Source organism: Procambarus clarkii, chromosome 32 (genome assembly GCF_040958095.1).
Source record: "Procambarus clarkii isolate CNS0578487 chromosome 32, FALCON_Pclarkii_2.0, whole genome shotgun sequence".
NCBI classification, from domain to species: Eukaryota; Metazoa; Arthropoda; class Malacostraca; order Decapoda; family Cambaridae; genus Procambarus; species Procambarus clarkii.
In genome coordinates, this window is record NC_091181.1 from 19098210 (window position 1) to 19114450 (window position 16241).

Sequence of the window (16241 nt, forward strand, 5' to 3'; positions counted from 1 at the left end):
TGTTCTCACTGGTGCAAGTGGTCACACAGGTAGTAGTGGTCACACAGGTGGTAGTGGTCACACTGGTGTTAATGGTCACACTGGTGCTAGTGGTCACACAGATGGTAATGGTCACACTGGTGCTAGTGGTCACACTGGTACTAGTGATCACACAGGTGGTAATGGTCACACTGGTGCTAGTGGTCACACAGGTGGTAGTGGTCACACCGGTGCAAGTTTTCACTCTTGTGCTATTATCATACTGATAATAGTGATCACACTGGTGCTAGTGATCACACTGGCGCTAGTGGTCACACTGGTGAAATTGATCACACTGGTGCTATTGATCACACTGGTGCTAGTTATCACACTGGTACTAGTGGTCACACTGGTGCTAGTGGTGACACTGGTGCTAGTGGTCACATTGGTGCAAGTGGTCACACTGGTGTTAATGGTCACACGGGTGCTAGTTGTAACACTGGTGTTAATGGTCACACTGGTGCTAGTGGTCACACACGTAGTAGTGGTCACAATGGTGCTAATGGTAACACTGGTGTTAATGGTCACACTGGTGCAAGTGGTCACGCTGGTGCTAGTGGTCACACTGGTGTTAACGGTCACACTGAGGCTAGTGGTCACACTGGTGTTAATGGTCACACTGGTGCTAGTGGTCACACTGGTGCTAGTGGTGACACTGGTGCTAGTGGTGACACTAGTGCTAGTGGTCACATTGGTGCAAGTGGTCACACTGGTGTTAATGGTCACACTGGTGCTAGTGGTCACACTGGTGCTAGTGGTCACACTGGTACAAGTGGTCACACTGGTGCAAGTGCTAACACTGGTGCAAGTGGTCACACTGGTGTTAATGGTCACACTGGTGCTAGTGATCACACTGGTGTTAATGGTCACACTGGTGCTAGTGGTCACACTGGTGCAAGTGGTCACACTGGTGCTAGTGGTCACACTGGTGTTAACGGTCACACTGGTGCTAGTGGTCACACTGGTGCTAGTGGTCACACTGGTGTTAATGGTCACACTGGTGTTAATGGTCACACTGGTGTTAATGGTCACACTGGTGCTAGTGGTGACAATGGTGCTAGTGGTGACACTGGTGTTAATGGTCACACTGGTGATAATGGTCACACAGGTGGTAGTGGTCTCACTGGTGTTAATGGTTACACTGGTGTTAATGATCACAATGGTGCTAGTGGTCATACTGCTGCTAGTGATCACAAAGGTGCTAGTGGTCACACTTGTGCTAGTGTTCACATTTGTGCAAGTGATCACACTGCTGTTAATGGTCACACTGGTGCTAGTGGTCACACTGGTGTTATTGGTCACTCTGGTGCAAGTGGTCACACTGGTGCAAGTGGTTACACTGGTGCAAGTGGTTACACTGGTGCAAGTGGTCACACTGGTGTTAATGGTCACACTGGTGCTAGTGGTCACACTGGTGTTAATGGTCACACTAGGGCTAGTGGTCACACTGGTGTTAATGGTCACACTGGTGCAAGTTGTCACACTGGTGCTAGTGGTCACTCTGGTGTTAACGGTCACACTGGTGCTAGTGGTCACACTGGTGTTAATGGTCACACTGGTGTTAAAGGTCACACTGGTGTTAATGGTCACACTGGTACAATTTGTTACACTGGTGCTAGTGGTCACACTGGTGTTAACGGTCACACTGGTGTTAATGGTCACACTGGTGTTAATGGTCACACTGGTGTTAATGGTCACACTGGTGTTAATAGTCACACTGGTGCTAGTGGTCACACTGGTGTTAATGATCACACAGGTGTTAATGGTCACGCTGGTGTTAATGGCCACACTGGTGCCAGTGGTCACACTGGTGCTAGTGGTCACACTGGTGTTAATGGTCACACAGGTGGTAGTGGTCTCACTGGTGTTAATGGTCACACTGGTGTTAATGATCACACTGGTGCTAGTGGTCATACTGGTGCTAGTGATCACAAAGGTGCTAGTGGTCACACGGGTTTTAATGGTCACACTGGTGTTAATGATCACACTGGTGCTAGTAGACATACTGGTGCTAGTAGTAACACTGATGTTAATGGTCACACTGGTGTTAATGATCACACTGGTGCTAGTGGTCTTACTGGTGCTAGTGATCACACTGGTGCTAGTGGTCACACTGGTGTTATTGGTCACACTGGTGTTAATGATCACACTGGTGCTAGTGGTCACACTGGTGTTAATGATCACACTGGTGCTAGTGGTCACTCTGATGCTAGAGGTCACACTGGTGCTAGTGGTCACACTGGTGTTAATGGTCACACTGGTGTTAATGGTTACACAGGTGGTAGTGGTCTCACTGGTGCAATTGGCCACACAGATGGTAGTGTTCTCACTGGTGCAAGTGGTCACACAGGTGGTAGTGGTCACACTGGTGTTAATGGTCACACTGGTGCTATTGGTCACACAGATGGTAGTGGTCACACTGGTGCTAGTGGTCACACTGGTGCTAGTGATCACACAGGTGTTAATGGTCACACTGGTGCTAGTGGTCACACAGGTGGTAGTGGTCACACTGGTGCTAGTAGTCACACTGGTGCTAGTGGTCACCCATGTGGTAGTGGTCACACTGGTGCAAGTGGTCACACTGGTGCAAGTCTTCACTCTTGTGCTATTACCATACTGATGATAGTGATCACACTGGTGCTAGTGATCACACTGGCGCTAGTGGTCACACTGGTGCTATTGATCACACTGGTGCAAGTGGTCACACTGGTGTTAATGGTCACACAGGTGGTAGTGGTCTCATTGGTGTTAATGGTCACACTGGTGTTAATGATCACACTGGTGCTAGTGGTCATACCGGTGCTAGTGATCAAAAAGGTGCTAGTGGTCACACTGGTGTTAATGGTCACACTGGTGGTAATGATCACACTGGTGCTAGTAGTCATACTGGTGCTAGTGATCACAAACGTGCTAGTGGTAACACTGGTGTTAATGGTCACACTGGTGTTAATGATCTCACTGGTGCTAGTCGTCTTACTGGTGCTAGTGATCGCACTGGTGCTAGTGGTCACACTGGTGTTAATGGTCACACTGGTGTTAATGATCACACTGGTGCTAGTGGTCACTCTGGTGCTAGAGGTCACACTGGTGCTAGTGGTCACACTGGTCTTAATGGTCACACTGGTGCTAGTGGTCACACTGGTAATAGTGGTCACACTGGTAATAGTGGTCACACTGCGGTTAATGGTGACACTGGTGTTAATGGTCACACAGGTGGTAGTGGTCTCACTGGTGCAAGTGGCCACACAGGTGGTAGTGTTCTCACTGGTGCAAGTGGTCACACAGGTAGTAGTGGTCACACAGGTGGTAGTGGTCACACTGGTGTTAATGGTCACACTGGTGCTAGTGGTCACACAGATGGTAATGGTCACACTGGTGCTAGTGGTCACACTGGTACTAGTGATCACACAGGTGGTAATGGTCACACTGGTGCTAGTGGTCACACAGGTGGTAGTGGTCACACCGGTGCAAGTTTTCACTCTTGTGCTATTATCATACTGATAATAGTGATCACACTGGTGCTAGTGATCACACTGGCGCTAGTGGTCACACTGGTGAAATTGATCACACTGGTGCTATTGATCACACTGGTGCTAGTTATCACACTGGTACTAGTGGTCACACTGGTGCTAGTGGTGACACTGGTGCTAGTGGTCACATTGGTGCAAGTGGTCACACTGGTGTTAATGGTCACACGGGTGCTAGTTGTAACACTGGTGTTAATGGTCACACTGGTGCTAGTGGTCACACACGTAGTAGTGGTCACAATGGTGCTAATGGTAACACTGGTGTTAATGGTCACACTGGTGCAAGTGGTCACGCTGGTGCTAGTGGTCACACTGGTGTTAACGGTCACACTGAGGCTAGTGGTCACACTGGTGTTAATGGTCACACTGGTGCTAGTGGTCACACTGGTGCTAGTGGTGACACTGGTGCTAGTGGTGACACTAGTGCTAGTGGTCACATTGGTGCAAGTGGTCACACTGGTGTTAATGGTCACACTGGTGCTAGTGGTCACACTGGTGCTAGTGGTCACACTGGTACAAGTGGTCACACTGGTGCAAGTGCTAACACTGGTGCAAGTGGTCACACTGGTGTTAATGGTCACACTGGTGCTAGTGATCACACTGGTGTTAATGGTCACACTGGTGCTAGTGGTCACACTGGTGCAAGTGGTCACACTGGTGCTAGTGGTCACACTGGTGTTAACGGTCACACTGGTGCTAGTGGTCACACTGGTGCTAGTGGTCACACTGGTGTTAATGGTCACACTGGTGTTAATGGTCACACTGGTGTTAATGGTCACACTGGTGCTAGTGGTGACAATGGTGCTAGTGGTGACACTGGTGTTAATGGTCACACTGGTGATAATGGTCACACAGGTGGTAGTGGTCTCACTGGTGTTAATGGTTACACTGGTGTTAATGATCACAATGGTGCTAGTGGTCATACTGCTGCTAGTGATCACAAAGGTGCTAGTGGTCACACTTGTGCTAGTGTTCACATTTGTGCAAGTGATCACACTGCTGTTAATGGTCACACTGGTGCTAGTGGTCACACTGGTGTTATTGGTCACTCTGGTGCAAGTGGTCACACTGGTGCAAGTGGTTACACTGGTGCAAGTGGTTACACTGGTGCAAGTGGTCACACTGGTGTTAATGGTCACACTGGTGCTAGTGGTCACACTGGTGTTAATGGTCACACTAGGGCTAGTGGTCACACTGGTGTTAATGGTCACACTGGTGCAAGTTGTCACACTGGTGCTAGTGGTCACTCTGGTGTTAACGGTCACACTGGTGCTAGTGGTCACACTGGTGTTAATGGTCACACTGGTGTTAAAGGTCACACTGGTGTTAATGGTCACACTGGTACAATTTGTTACACTGGTGCTAGTGGTCACACTGGTGTTAACGGTCACACTGGTGTTAATGGTCACACTGGTGTTAATGGTCACACTGGTGTTAATGGTCACACTGGTGTTAATAGTCACACTGGTGCTAGTGGTCACACTGGTGTTAATGATCACACAGGTGTTAATGGTCACGCTGGTGTTAATGGCCACACTGGTGCCAGTGGTCACACTGGTGCTAGTGGTCACACTGGTGTTAATGGTCACACAGGTGGTAGTGGTCTCACTGGTGTTAATGGTCACACTGGTGTTAATGATCACACTGGTGCTAGTGGTCATACTGGTGCTAGTGATCACAAAGGTGCTAGTGGTCACACGGGTTTTAATGGTCACACTGGTGTTAATGATCACACTGGTGCTAGTAGACATACTGGTGCTAGTAGTAACACTGATGTTAATGGTCACACTGGTGTTAATGATCACACTGGTGCTAGTGGTCTTACTGGTGCTAGTGATCACACTGGTGCTAGTGGTCACACTGGTGTTATTGGTCACACTGGTGTTAATGATCACACTGGTGCTAGTGGTCACACTGGTGTTAATGATCACACTGGTGCTAGTGGTCACTCTGATGCTAGAGGTCACACTGGTGCTAGTGGTCACACTGGTGTTAATGGTCACACTGGTGTTAATGGTTACACAGGTGGTAGTGGTCTCACTGGTGCAATTGGCCACACAGATGGTAGTGTTCTCACTGGTGCAAGTGGTCACACAGGTGGTAGTGGTCACACTGGTGTTAATGGTCACACTGGTGCTATTGGTCACACAGATGGTAGTGGTCACACTGGTGCTAGTGGTCACACTGGTGCTAGTGATCACACAGGTGTTAATGGTCACACTGGTGCTAGTGGTCACACAGGTGGTAGTGGTCACACTGGTGCTAGTAGTCACACTGGTGCTAGTGGTCACCCATGTGGTAGTGGTCACACTGGTGCAAGTGGTCACACTGGTGCAAGTCTTCACTCTTGTGCTATTACCATACTGATGATAGTGATCACACTGGTGCTAGTGATCACACTGGCGCTAGTGGTCACACTGGTGCTATTGATCACACTGGTGCTATTGATCACACTGGTGCTATTGATCACACTGGTGCTAGTGGACACACTGGTGCTATTGATGACACTGGTGCTATTGATGACACTGGTGCTATTGATCACACTGGTGCTAGTTATCACACTGATGCTAGTGGTGACACTGGTGCTAGTGGTGACACTGGTGTTAATGGTCACACTGGTGATAATGGTCACACAGGTGGTAGTGGTCTCACTGTTGTTAATGGTTACACTGGTGTTAATGATCACACTGGTGCTAGTAGTCATACTGGTGCTAGTGATCACAAAGGTGCTAGTGGTCACACTTGTGCTAGTGGTCACATTGGTGCAAGTGATCACACTGCTGTTAATGGTCACACTGGTGCTAGTTGTCACACTGGTGTTCGTGGTCACACTGGTGCAAGTGGTCACACTGGTGCAAGTGGTTACACAGGTAAAAGTGGTCACACTGGTGTTATTGGTCACACTGGTTCTAGTGGTCACACTGGTGTTAATGGTCACACTAGGGCTAGTGGTCACACTGGTGTTAATGGTCACACTGGTGCAAGTGGTCACACTGGTGCTAGTGGTCACTCTGGTGTTAACGGTCGCACTGGTGCTAGTGGTCACACTGGTGTTAATGGTCACACTGCTGCTAGTGGTAACACTGGTGCTAGTGGTGACACTGGTGTTAATGGTTACACTGGTGATAATGGTCACACAGGTGGTAGTGGTCTCACTGGTGTTAATGGTTACAATGGTGTTAATGATCACACTGGTGCTATTTGTCATACTGGTGCTAGTGATCACAAAGGTGCTAGTGGTCACACTGGTGCAAGTGGTCACACTGGTGCAAGTGGTTACACTGGTGCAAGTGGTCACACTAGTGTTAATGGTCACACTGGTGCTAGTGGTCACACTGGTGTTAATGGTCACACTAGGGCTAGTGGTCACACAAGTGTTAATGGTCACACTGGTGCTAGTGGTCATACTGGTGCTAGTGATCACAAAGGTGCTAGTGGTCACACTGGTGCTAGTGGTAACACTGGTGTTAATGGTCACACTGGTGTTAATGATCACACTGGTGCTAGTGGTCACACTGGTGTTAATGATCACACTGGTGTTAGTGGTCACTCTGGTGCTAGAGGTCCACTGGTGCTAGTGGTCACACTGGTGTTAATGGTCACACTGGTGCTAGTGGTCACACTGGTGTTAAAGGTGACACTGGTGTTAATTGTCACACAGGTGGTAGTGGTCTCACTGGTACAAGTGGCCACACAGGTGGTAGTGTTCTCACTGGTGCAAGTGGTCACACAGGTAGTAGTGGTCACACTGGTGCTAGTGGTCACACAGATGGTAGTGGTCACACTAGTGCTAGTGGTCACACTGGTGCTAGTGATCACACAGGTGTTAATGGTCACACTGGTGCTAGTGGTCTCACAGGTGGTAGTAGTCACACTGGTGCTAGTAGTCACACTGGTGCTAGTGGTCACCCATGTGGTAGTGGTCACACTGGTGCAAGTGGTCACACTGGTGCAAGTTTTCACTCTTGTGCTATTATCATACTGATGATAGTGATCACACTGGTGCTAGTGATCACACTGGCGCTAGTGGTCACACTGGTGCTATTGATCACATTGGTGCTATTGATCACACTGGTGCTATTGATCACACTGGTGCTAGTTATCACACTGGTGCTAGTGGACACACTGGTGCTATTGATGACACTGGTGCTATTGATCACACAGGTGCTAGTTATCAAACTGGTGCTAGTGGACACACTGGTGCTAGTGGTGACACTGGTGCTAGTGGTCTCATTGGTGCAAGTGGTCACACTGGTGTTAGTGGTCACACTGGTGTTAGTGGTCACACTGGTGCAAGTGGTCACACTGGTGCAAGTGGTTACACTGGTGCAAGTGGTCACACTGGTGTTAGTTGTCACACTGGTGTTAATGGTCACACTGGTGCTAATGGTCACACTGGTGCTAATGGTCACACTGGTGTTAATGGTCACACTGGTGCTAGTGGTCACACAGGTGGTAGTGGTCACAATGACGCTAGTGGTAACACTGGTGTTAATGGTCACACTGGTGCAAGTGGTCACACTGGTGCTAGTGGTCACTCTGGTGTTAACGGTCGCACTGGTGCTAGTGGTCACACTGGTGTTAATGGTCACACTGCTGCTAGTGGTAACACTGGTGCTAGTGGTGACACTGGTGTTAATGGTTACACTGGTGATAATGGTCACACAGGTGGTAGTGGTCTCACTGGTGTTAATGGTTACAATGGTGTTAATGATCACACTGGTGATATTTGTCATACTGGTGCTAGCGATCACAAAGGTGCTAGTGGTCACACTGGTGCAAGTGGTCACACTGGTGCAAGTGGTTACACTGATGCAAGTGGTCACACTAGTGTTAATGGTCACACTGGTGCTAGTGGTCACACTGGTGTTAATGGTCACACTAGGGCTAGTGGTCACACAAGTGTTAATGGTCACACTGGTGCTAGTGGTCATACTGGTGCTAGTGATCACAAAGGTGCTAGTGGTCACACTGGTGCTAGTGGTAACACTGGTGTTAATGGTCACACTGGTGTTAATGATCACACTGGTGCTAGTGGTCACACTGGTGTTAATGATCACACTGGTGTTAGTGGTCACTCTGGTGCTAGAGGTCACACTGGTGCTAGTGGTCACACTGGTGTTAATGGTCACACTGGTGCTAGTGGTCACACTGGTGTTAAAGGTGAAACTGGTGTTAATGGTCACACAGGTGGTAGTGGTCTCACTGGTACAAGTGGCCAGACAGGTGGTAGTGTTCTAACTGGTGCAAGTGGTCACACAGGTGGTAGTGGTCACACTGGTGCTAGTGGTCACACAGATGGTAGTGGTCACACTAGTGCTAGTGGTCACACTGGTGTTAGTGATCACACAGGTGTTAATGGTCACACTGGTGCTAGTGGTCTCACAGGTGGTAGTAGTCACACTGGTGCTAGTAGTCACACTGGTGCTAGTGGTCACCCATGTGGTAGTGGTCACACTGGTGCAAGTGGTCACACTGGTGCAAGTTTTCACTCTTGTGCTATTATCATACTGATGATAGTGATCACACTGGTGCTAGTGATCACACTGGCGCTAGTGGTCACACTGGTGCTATTGATCACATTGGTGCTATTGATCACACTGGTGCTATTGATCACACTGGTGCTAGTTATCACACTGGTGCTAGTGGACACACTGGTGCTATTGATGACACTGGTGCTATTGATCACACAGGTGCTAGTTATCACACTGGTGCTAGTGGACACACTGGTGCTAGTGGTGACACTGGTGCTAGTGGTCACATTGGTGCAAGTGGTCACACTGGTGTTAGTGGTCACACTGGTGTTAGTGGTCACACTGGTGCAAGTGGTCACACTGGTGCAAGTGGTTACACTGGTGCAAGTGGTCACACTGGTGTTAGTTGTCACACTGGTGTTAATGGTCACACTGGTGCTAATGGTCACACTGGTGCTAATGGTCACACTGGTGTTAATGGTCACACTGGTGCTAGTGGTCACACAGGTGGTAGTGGTCACAATGACGCTAGTGGTAACACTGGTGTTAATGGTCACACTGGTGCAAGTGGTCACACTGGTGCTAGTGGTCACACTGGTGTTAACGGTCACACTGGTGCTAGTGGTAACACTGGTGTTAATGGTCACACTGGTGATAGTGGTCACACTGGTGTTAATGGTCACACAGGTGGTAGTGGTCTCACTGGTGTTATTGGTCACATTGGTGTTAATGATCACACTGGTGCTAGTGGTCATACTGGTGCTAGTGATCACAAAGGTGCTAGTGGTCACACTGGTGTTAATGGTCACACTGGTGTTAATGATCACACTGGTGCTAGTGGTCATACTGGTGCTAGTGATCACAAAGGTGCTAGTGGTCACACTGGTGATAGTGGTAACACTGGTGTTAATGATCACACTGGTGATAATGATCACACTGGTGCTAGTGGTAACACTGCTGTTAATGGTCACATTGCTGTTAATGATCACACTGGTGCTAGAGGTCTTACTGGTGCTAGTGATCACACTGGTGCTAGTGGTCACACTGGTGTTAATGGTCACACTGGTGTTAATGATCACACTGGTGCTAGTGGTCACACTGGTGCTAGAGGTCACACTGGTGCTAGTGGTCACACTAGTGCTAGTGGTCACACTGGTGTTAATGGTCACACTGGTGTTAATGGTTACACAGGTGCTAGTGGTCTCACTGGTGCAAGTGGCCACACAGATGGTAGTGTTCTCACTGGTGCAAGTGGTCACACAGGTGGTAGTGGTCACAATGGTGTTAATGGCCACACTGGTGCTAGTGGTCACACAGATAGTAGTGGTCACACTGGTGCTAGTGGTCACACTGGAGCTAGTGATCACGCAGGTGGTAGTGGTCTCACTGGTGCAAGTGGTCACACAGGTGGTAGTGGTCACACTGGTGTTAATGGTCACACTGGTGCTAGTGGTCACACAGGTGGTAGTAGTCAGACTGGTGCTAGTAGTCACACTGGTGCTAGTGGTCACCCATGTGGTAGTGGTCACACTGGTGCAAGTGGTCACACTGGTGCAAATTTTTACTCTTGGGCTATTATCATACTGATGATGGTGATCACACTGGTGCTAGTGATCACACTGGCGCTAGTGGCCACACTGGTGCTATTGATCACACTGGTGCTATTGATCACACTGGTGCTATTGATCACACTGGTTCTAGCTATCACACTGTTACTAGTGGACACACTGGTGCTATTGATCACACTGGTGCTAATGATCACACTGGTGCTAGTTATCACACTGGTGCTAGTGGTCACACTGTTGCTAGTGGTGACACTGGTGCTAGTGGTCACATTGGTGCAAGTGGTCACACTGGTGTTAATGGTCACACTGGTGCTAGTGGTCACACTGGTGCTAGTGGTCACACTGGTGCAAGTGGTCACACTGGTGCAAGTGGTTACACTGGTGCAAGTGGTCACACTGGTGTTAATGGTCACACTGGTGCTAGTGGTCACACTGTTGCTAGTGGTGACACTGGTGCTAGTGGTCACAATGGTGCAAGTGGTCACACTGGTGTTAATGGTCACACTAGGGCTAGTTGTCACACCGGTGTTAATGGTCACACTGGTGCAAGTGGTCACACTGGTGCTAGTGGTCACACTGGTGTTAATGGTCACACTGGTGCTAGTGGTCACACTGGTGCTAGTGGTGACACTGGTGTTAATGGTTACACTGGTGTTAATGATCACACTGGTGCTAGTGGTCATACTGGTGCTAGTGATCACAAAGGTGCTAGTGGTCACACTTGTGGTAGTGGTCACATTGGTGCAAGTGATCACACTGCTGTTAATGGTCACACTGGTGCTAGTGGTCACACTGGTGTTAGTGGTCACACTGGTGCTAGTGGTCACACTGGTGTTAATGGTCACACTAGGGCTAGTGGTCACACTGGTGTTAATGGTCACACTGGTGCAAGTTGTCACACTGGTGCTAGTGGTCACTCTGGTGTTAACGGTCACACTGGTGCTAGTGGTCACACAGGTGTTAATGGTCACACTGGTGTTAATGGTCACACTGGACAAGTGGTCACACTGGTGCTAGTGGTCACACTGGTGCTAGTGGTCACACTGGTGTTAACGGTCACACTGGTGTTAATTGTCACACTGGTGTTAATGGTCACACTGGTGCTAGTGGTCACACTGGTGTTAATGGTCACACTGGTGTTAATGGTCACACTGGTGTTAATGGCCACACTGGTGCTAGTGGTCACACTGGTGTTAATGGTCACACTGGTGTTAATGGTCACACAGGTGGTAGTGGTCTCACTGGTGTTAATGGTCACACTGGTGTTAATGATCACACTGGTGCTAGTGGTCACACAGGTGTTAATGGTCACACTGGTGTTAATGGTCACACTGGACAAGTGGTCACACTGGTGCTAGTGGTCACACTGGTGTTAATGGTCACACTGGTGCTAGTGGTGACACTGGTGCTAGTGGTGACACTGGTGTTAATGGTTACACTGGTGTTAATGATCACACTGGTGCTAGTGGTCATACTGGTGCTAGTGATCACAAAGGTGCTAGTGGTCACACTTGTGCAAGTGGTCACATTGGTGCAAGTGATCACACTGCTGTTAATGGTCACACTGGTGCTAGTGGTCACACTGGTGTTAGTGGTCACACTGGTGCTAGTGGTCACACTGGTGTTAATGGTCACACTAGGGCTAGTGGTCACACTGGTGTTAATGGTCACACTGGTGCAAGTTGTCACACTGGTGCTAGTGGTCACTCTGGTGTTAACGGTCACACTGGTGCTAGTGGTCACACTGGTGTTAATGGTCACACTGGTGCTAATGGTCACACTGGTACAAGTGGTCACACTGGTGCTAGTGGTCACACTGGTGCTAGTGGTCACACTGGTGTTAACGGTCACACTGGTGTTAATGGTCACACTGGTGTTAATTGTCACACTGGTGCTAGTGGTCACACTGGTGTTAATGGTCACACTGGTGTTAATGGTCACACTGGTGTTAATGGCCACACTGGTGCTAGTGGTCACACTGGTGTTAATGGTCACACTGGTGTTAATGGTCACACAGGTGGTAGTGGTCTCACTGGTGTTAATGGTCACACTGGTGTTAATGATCACACTGGTTCTAGTGGTCATACTGGTGCTAGTGATCACAAAGGTGCTAGTGGTCACACTGGTGTTAATGGACACACTGGTGTTAATTATCACACTGGTGCTAGTGGTCATACTGGTGTTAGTGATCACAAATGTGCTAGTGGTCACACTGGTGCTAGTGGTAACACTGGTGTTAATGGTCACACTGGTGTTAATGATCACACTGGTGCTAGTGGTCTTACTGGTGCTAGTGATCACACTGGTGCTAGTGGTCACACTGGTGTTATTGGTCACACTTGTGTTAATGATCACACTGGTGCTAGTGGTCACACTGTTGTTAATGATCACACTGGTGCTAGTGGTCACTCTGATGCTAGAGGTCACACTGGTGCTAGTGGTCACACTGGTGTTAATAGTCACACTGGTGTTAATGGTCACAAAGGTGGTAGTGGTCTCACTGGTGCAAGTGGCCACACAGATGGTAGTGTTCTCACTGGTGCAAGTGGTCACACAGGGGGTAGTGATCACACTGGTGTTAATGGTCACACTGGTGCTAGTGGTCACACAGATGGTAGTGGTCACACTGGTGCTAGTGGTCACACTGGTGCTAGTGATCACACAGGTGTTAATGGTCACACTGGTGCTAGTGGTCACACATGTGGTAGTGGTCACACTGGTGCTAGTAGTCATACTGGTGCTAGTGGTCACCCATGTGGTAGTGGTCACACTGGTGCAAGTGGTCACACTGGAGCAAGTTTTCACTCTTGTGCTATTATCATACTGATGATAGTGATCACACTGGTGCTAGTGATCACACTGTCGCTAGTGGTCACACTGGTGCTATTGATCACACTGGTGCTATTGATCACACAGGTGGTATTGATCGCACTGGTGCTAGTTATCACACTGGTGCTAGTGATCACAAAGGTGTTAGTGGTCACACTTGTGCTAGTGGTCACATTGGTGCAAGTGATCACACTGCTGTTAATGGTCACACTGGTGCTAGTGGTCACACTGGTGTTAGTGGTCACACTGGTGCACGTGGTTACACTGGTGCAAGTGGTCACACTGGTGTTAATGGTCACACTGGTTCTAGTGGTCACACTGGTGTTAATGGTCACTCTAGGGCTAGTGGTCACACTGGTGTTAATGGTCACACTGGTGCAAGTGGTCACACTGGTGCTAGTGGTCACTCTGGTGTTAACGGTCACACTGGTGCTAGTGGTCACACTGGTGTTAATGGTCACACTGGTGCTAGTGGTGACACTCGTGCTAGTGGTGACACTGGTGTTAATGGTCACACTGGTGATAATGGTCGCACAGGTGGTAGTGGTCTTACTGGTGTTAATGGTTACACTGGTGTTAATGATCACACTGGTGCTAGTGGTCATACTGGTGCTAGTGATCACACAGGTGCTAGTGGTCACACTTGTGCTAGTGGTCACATTGGTGCAAGTGATCACACTGCTGTTAATGGTCACACTGGTGCTAGTGGTCACACTGGTGTTAGTGGTCACACTGGTGCAAGTGGTCACACTGGTGCAAGTGGTTACACTGGTGCAAGTGGTCACACTGGTGTTAATGGTCACACTGGTGCTAGTGGTCACACTGGTGTTAATGGTCACACTAGGGCTAGTGGTCACACTGGTGTTAATGGTCACACTGGTGCTAGTGGTCATTCTGGTGCTAGTGATCACAAAGGAGCTAGTGGTCACACTGGTGCTAGTGGTAACACTGGTGTTAATGGTCACACTGGTGTTAATGATCACACTGGTGCTAGTGGTCACACTGGTGTTGATGATCACACTGGTGCTAGTGTTCACTCTGGTGCTAGAGGTCACACCGGTGCTAGTGGTCACACTGGTGTTAATGGGAACACTGGTGCTAGTGGTAACACTGGTGCTAGTGGTCACACTGGTGTTAATGGTGACACTGGTGTTAATGGTCACACTGGTGGTTGTGGTCACACTGGTGCTAGTGGTCACACAGATGGTAGTGGTCACACTGGTGCTATTAATCTCACTGGTGCTATTGATCACACTGGTGCTAGTTATCACACTGGTGCTAGTGGTCACACTGTTGCTAGTGGTGACACTGGTGCTAGTGGTCACATTGGTGCAAGTGGTCACACTGGTGTTAATGGTCACACAGGTGCAAGTGGTCACACTGGTGTTAATGGTCACACTGGTGCTAGTGGTCACACTGGTGTTAGTGGTCACACTGGTGCAAGTGGTCACACTGGTGCAAGTGGTTACACTGGTGCAAGTGGTTACACTGGTTCTAGTGGTCACACTGGTGTTAATGGTCACACTAGGGCTAGTGGTCACACTGGTGTTAATGGTCACACTGGTGCAAGTGGTCACACTGGTGCTAGTGGTCACACTGGTGTTAATGGTCACACTGGTGCTAGTGGTGACACTGGTGCTAGTGGTGACACTGGTGTTAATGGTTACACTGGTGCTAGTGGTCATACTGGTGCTAGTGATCACAAAGGTGCTAGTGGTCACACTTGTGCTAGTGGTCACATTGGTGCAAGTGATCACACTGCTGTTAATGGTCACACTGGTGCTAGTGGTCACACTGGTGTTAGTGGTCACACTGGTGCTAGTGGTCACACTGGTGTTAATGGTCACACTAGGGCTAGTGGTCACACTGGTGTTAATGGTCACACTGGTGTTAATGGTCACACTAGGGCTAGTGGTCACTCTGGTGTTAACGGTCACACAGGTTCTAGTGGTCACACTGGTGTTAATGGTCACACTGGTGTTAATGGTCACACTGGTACAAGTGGTCACACTGGTGCTAGTGGTCACACTGGTGCTAGTGGTCACACTGGTGTTAACGGTCACACTGGTGTTAATGGTCACACTGGTGTTAATGGTCACACTGGTGTTAATAGTCACACTGGTGTTAATGGTCACACTAGGGCTAGTGGTCACACTGGTGTTAATGGTCACACTGGTGTTAATGGTCACACTAGGGCTAGTGGTCACTCTGGTGTTAACGGTCACACTGGTTCTAGTGGTCACACTGGTGCTAGTGGTCACACTGGTGTTAACGGTCACACTGGTGTTAATGGTCACACTGGTGTTAATGGTCACACTGGTGTTAATAGTCACACTGGTGCTAGTGGTCACACTGGTGTGAATGGTCACACTGGTGTTAATGGTCACACTGGTGTTACTGGCCACACTGGTGTTACTGGCCACACTGGTGCTAGTGGTCACACAAGTGCTAGTGGTCACACTGGTGTTAATGGTCACACTGGTGTTAATGGTCACACTGGTGTTAATAGTCACACTGGTGTTAATGGTCACACTGGTGTTAATGATCACACTGGTGCTAGTGGTCATACTGGTGCTAGTGATCACAAAGGTGCTAGTGGTCACACTGGTGTTCATGGTCACACTGGTGTTAATTATCACACTGGTGCTAGTGGTCATACTGGTGCTAGTGATCACAAAGGTGCTAGTGGTCACACTGGTGCTAGTGGTAACACTGGTGTTAATGATCACACTGGTGCTAGTGGTCACACTGGTGTTAATGATCACACTGGTGCTAGTGTTCACTTTTGTGCTAGAGGTCACACTGGTGCTAGTGGTCACACTGGTGTT

General features: G+C 48.9%; 1 protein-coding gene across 1 annotated transcript in view; it reads left to right on the forward strand.

Annotated features, from left to right (window-relative positions):
• The window catches only part of LOC138370457 (fibroin heavy chain-like), a 118086-nt gene that overhangs the window by 74089 nt on the left and 27756 nt on the right, over positions 1-16241 (forward strand). The window contains exons 30-38 of the mRNA XM_069334826.1: positions 2297-2494; positions 2746-3042; positions 5571-5768; positions 6182-6622; positions 8214-8501; positions 10211-10570; positions 12692-13177; positions 13501-13680; positions 15121-15408. Of these exons, the coding sequence (XP_069190927.1) occupies positions 2297-2494; positions 2746-3042; positions 5571-5768; positions 6182-6622; positions 8214-8501; positions 10211-10570; positions 12692-13177; positions 13501-13680; positions 15121-15408 (2736 nt within the window). The remainder of the gene's footprint in view (positions 1-2296; positions 2495-2745; positions 3043-5570; positions 5769-6181; positions 6623-8213; positions 8502-10210; positions 10571-12691; positions 13178-13500; positions 13681-15120; positions 15409-16241) is intronic.